Source organism: Aegilops tauschii, chromosome 6 (assembly GCF_002575655.3).
Source record: "Aegilops tauschii subsp. strangulata cultivar AL8/78 chromosome 6, Aet v6.0, whole genome shotgun sequence".
Lineage (NCBI taxonomy): Eukaryota > Viridiplantae > Streptophyta > Magnoliopsida > Poales > Poaceae > Aegilops > Aegilops tauschii.
The window spans coordinates 11,914,141-11,918,363 of record NC_053040.3 but is presented as its reverse complement, the minus strand read 5'-3'; the positions used below and the strand labels follow the sequence as shown (position 1 = coordinate 11,918,363).

Here is a 4,223-nt window from a genome sequence, read left to right as displayed (position 1 = left end):
ACATGATCCTAAATAAAAACACTACCCTTTTAAAATAGAATCACATTTTTCCGGGTGTTCAGGAATAAGCAGATTCCTGAGTATCATCAAGCATCAGAATTAAGATCTTCTATTTGAACCTTCAGAAGCGGCCAACTGGCAAACTGTGTCCCGTAGCATATCCGGCACACTAGTACTGTAGCATATCCGGCACGGATCTCTCTGCCTTCGTATCCTGTGGGTATTCTGACATCCTGACCTCCTTGTGTAATCTGAAGGAACTTATGACTGAATCTTTGAAGATCACCAAACTTATTACCCTGACATAACCTAATGTACAGCACATCATCTGATTCTTCTTTATGACTAGTTTTCAACTTAGCCATATGAAGTGTATTACTAATTACAGCTAGACTCCTAGTCCTAGTACAGCATAAAGGACTTGGTTCAGGTAAGCCAGCAACATGTTATGACATATTTATGGGTATAATAAAAAGAAGGTAGACAGAAGCAATGGTCTCCCCCTTAAAGCATTCTATACTTAGCTTTAACTATGGATGTGCTTTTTAACTACAAGATATCTTTAAACAACACAATTAGTATTTATATAATTTATGTGAATTTTTGAGTAAAATGATGTGGTAGAAGAGATTAATTAAAATAGTTTGCTATCTTTCATACAGTAAATTCATTATTCTATCCATACAACTCTAGTTCCACTATCATAAGATAATGGAACTACTTTACAGCAAATGTTACAAACAGGACGCTCCCAACCTGAGTTCGAACACATACCCTCAACACAAAGTACACGCAGCCAGTTTAACAGAAAGTCGCATCTTGCAGCACAACACAATGTTCCGAAACCAAGAACAAAATGAACATGAGACATGATAACTATTGCAACAAATGCAACCAACGTGGGAAGGGCCGCCTCTCAGCCTTGCATATAAAGTAATTGGGGAGACTCGAACCTAGGTAGTAGCTTGACTGGTACCATGATGGACTGGCCATTACGCTTGTGGTACAGCAGTATCCCATTCACTGTCTAGACGACCAAGAAGTTTGAGCGCCGTTGGGCCTGGTAATCATATAGCCATAGAAAGTATGTGAACATTTGCAACAATCATACATAGGATGCAATAAGTTAGTCAACATAATTTTCTATCTTTTAGGGCAAATAAGGAGAGAATATAACACACAAAAAGTCATGATTTATCGATTAACTAAAGAGGAAAAAATAACTAAGTCATCCGTAAACATTTTAAGGCTACAAAAACATGTGCATTCTGGCCACTAACGAAGTGTAAGGATAAGCAATTACCGACGTAGAAATTTGCGTACGGGTGATACAAATTTTCCATAAAGCTTCCATGGAGTTTCTTGCACTGCATTAAGTCGAGCTGAACCAGGAAGACATAAACATCGCCATTCTGCACCCAGGGGAATGTGTGCACCGATATAATAATCGCATCCGCATCCTCAGTGTACCCCAGAATAGTCGATTTCCCTGCCTCCAAGTTACAGGGCAGAGCAAGCTTGCCACGCATGTCAACTGTCTTCCGCAGCACCCATGTCGCGACACCCCGATCACTGACCTTAGGGTCCCACATTTGCAAGCTAGGGTACAAGAATACGACGAGTCCAACACCGCCATCCTCCCCACTGATGATCCGGCTCCGGCAGCTGTGGATGTTCTCAATGGAAGGCTTGGTGATCACAGCTAGGCTCTTGGTTTCCAAACTGAACTCCAGTATACCATGGTCACGCTCAGTGAGCCACCAGTAGAGCCTTTTGCCAATGAGTGTGCAGGGGAGATGGCCAACAGCACATGGTCTCGCTGCAGCAATGAGTTGTCCCCACTCACCGGTCTCCGAGGAGTAGACGCTGGCTGCAGTAACTCCTACGCCGCCATTGGCAGAAAAGCCTACCAAGACCAACTGAAATGCGCTGGACCGGAGCTGCTGGTCGCCGATCAAAGCTCCATTGGTGTTGTAAGCGTGATTGTCGAAATCTGGCGGAAACGGAACGATGCCGCGGTCACCGGAGATGGGGTCGAACACCACGAGCTCACACCGCGTCCGGTTGACGACGAGGACGCGCCCATGGCGGCAGCCGAGCACGCCCCAGTGGTCATTGGTGGCCTCGTCGGCGCAGACCTGCAGGGAGAACCTCTCCGCGAGGATGCGATCTGGAGAGTCCATGGCAGGGATGAAGAGGAGCTTCTTCCCGTCCCTCTCGAATGCGCCGAGGACAGGGGGCTTGCGGTGGTGGTCGCGCAAGCGGCGGCGGAAGGCGGCGGATGCGGCGAGGCGACCCCAGCGCTTGGAGACGACGGAGGCGTGCAGGATCAAGGACGGCTGCGGGGGGAGCGGGCGAGGATCTCGGTGAGGAGGTCGTCTTTGCCCAGCGCCTCCGGCGCCGGCGAGATGAGGCCGGGCGTCCTCTCGTCGTCGCCTTCATCGCTCGCGCGGAGTGGGGAGATCGTCAGATTGGAGGAGAAGTGGTGGAGAGGCACGTACGGGGCCAGAGACTCCGGCGTGTGGCGGGGGCGGAGGGGCAGGCCCTGGCGGTGGAGGAGGGCCGCAGTCTCGCCGCCGGCGTCCATCGGGCAGAATTGTGATCTGGATTCTGGAATGCGTTTCCTTGTAACGGAAAGGGGAGAGGAGGGAAGAAGTCTACATAGCCCCCTGGAGTTTCACGAGCCGGCCAATTTAGCCCCTGAGGTTTAAAACCCGCTACTTAACCCCCTGGTCTTTCCAAAACCTTGTCAATTACTCCCTAATCCTGATTAGAGTGGTTTGGGCAGGCAATTTTTTTGGTGATGTGGCATCGTGTAGGTCGCTCTGGACCTCCGCCCAGCTGCACCCGGCCTCGTCCATCCTCCACTGCACATCGCGCACATTGCCCGAAATATCCATGGATGCCCGACATCAGCACGAAGCTTGCGAGGGCTGTTCTTCTAACTCCAAGCTTCTTGGTGGTGAGCCTAACGGTCTCCTAGTTGCCGTGCGGCTTGCACTACTCCAACAACATCTTTTCAAAACCTTGTGCATCAGCACCTAATCCCGATTAGAGTGGTTTGGGCAAGCGGTTTTTGGTGAGGTGGACCTCCACACAGCTCCACCCGGCCTCGTGCACCCTCCGCTGCACGTCGCGCACATTACATAGATGCCTGACATCAGCATGAAGCTTGCCATGGCCATTCTTCTGATTCTAAGCTTCTCAGTGGGGAGCCTCACCGTCTCCTAGTTGTCGTGCGGCCTGCACTACTCCAACGACGTCTTGCACACCTCGAACTTGATTATGCATGGAGCACGTCGGCGAACCTACAGCTTTGACCCAGTTTGTAACCGTGGATCTCATCAGCGGGTTCCAACCTTCCATTATGTCACAAGTATCCATGATGTCAAACGCGAGCCTCGCCGGGATGATCTTCTCGCCGTAGTTCTCCCCTGCCACCATCTTGGCCTACCAGGCTGCCGAAATCGTGTTCACCAGCTTCCATCGTGAGTTATGTGTGTACGACCGCGTTCTTGCTGGGCTAGAGGCAATTAGACCCTCCTAATCAAGACTTGCTTTGAGATGGAAGGTGCCTACATCAGCTACCTCATCGCCTAGCTCGCCAAGATGGTGTTGGTCACCGGCATAGACATACCGGAGTCGCTGCATGGTAAGCTCATGATCTCTGGGAAGAGAGTGACTATCCTCCTTCTTGGAGCACGTCGTCATAACTATTGTAGACGAGTGGACATAAGCAGTGGCGGACGTACAGGGTGGCCAAGGTTGGCCGCGGCCCACCCTGGGATTTTGAGACAGCCTATATACCTACACATACTAGTGGAACACAAGCGCAGACGCCCAGTCCAGGTTCCTCGTCCCGACGCCCTAGTCCCCGACGCATGCGCACGCCCACGCCCAGTGCTTGACCCCGTGACCCCCAGGCAGTGAGGCAGCCGCCTCGCCGTTCGTCGCTGGCTTGCCGCCAGTCGCGCCCCTGCCGGCTGCTGCCGCCAGGAAACTCCGCCTCTCCTCCGGTTCTCCCGCCCGCCCGGCCCTCCCCCTGCGCGGCTGCGCGCCCCTCGGCCCTCGCCCTTCCCTGCCTGCGCACGGCTGTGCTGCCGCCGCCGGCCGGCTGTCCAGCGCCCCTGCCCTCGTGGCCTCACTCCGGCTGCAAATCCGGGCAGTTTGCTACTTTGCTTGCTCATTAACCAATCTGCAGAAACTAGAATACTCCGATTTAA

The 4,223-nt window shown here is 52.2% G+C and overlaps 1 protein-coding gene across 1 annotated transcript; it reads right to left on the bottom strand.

Annotated features, from left to right (window-relative positions):
• Window positions 1–992: 992 nt before the first annotated feature.
• Window positions 993–2,183, bottom strand: LOC109762869 (uncharacterized). Its single transcript, XM_020321746.1, has 2 exons — window positions 1,304–2,183; window positions 993–1,060 (listed from the first exon to the last, which is right to left on the bottom strand). Exons 1-2 carry the CDS (start codon window positions 2,181–2,183, stop codon window positions 993–995), a joined length of 948 nt encoding a protein of 315 aa, XP_020177335.1.
• Window positions 2,184–4,223: the final 2,040 nt, after the last annotated feature.

What these genes read in the sequence shown, in the direction of transcription:
- LOC109762869 (XM_020321746.1), bottom strand. Translation starts at nt 2,183, where the DNA reads ATGGACTCTCCAGATCGCATCCTCGCGGAGAGGTTCTCCCTGCAGGTC. An exon ending in GTACGCAAATTTCTACGTCG is followed by an intron (nt 1,061 to 1,303) that starts GTAATTGCTTAT and finishes TATGATTACCAG; the next exon opens with GCCCAACGGCGCTCAAACTT.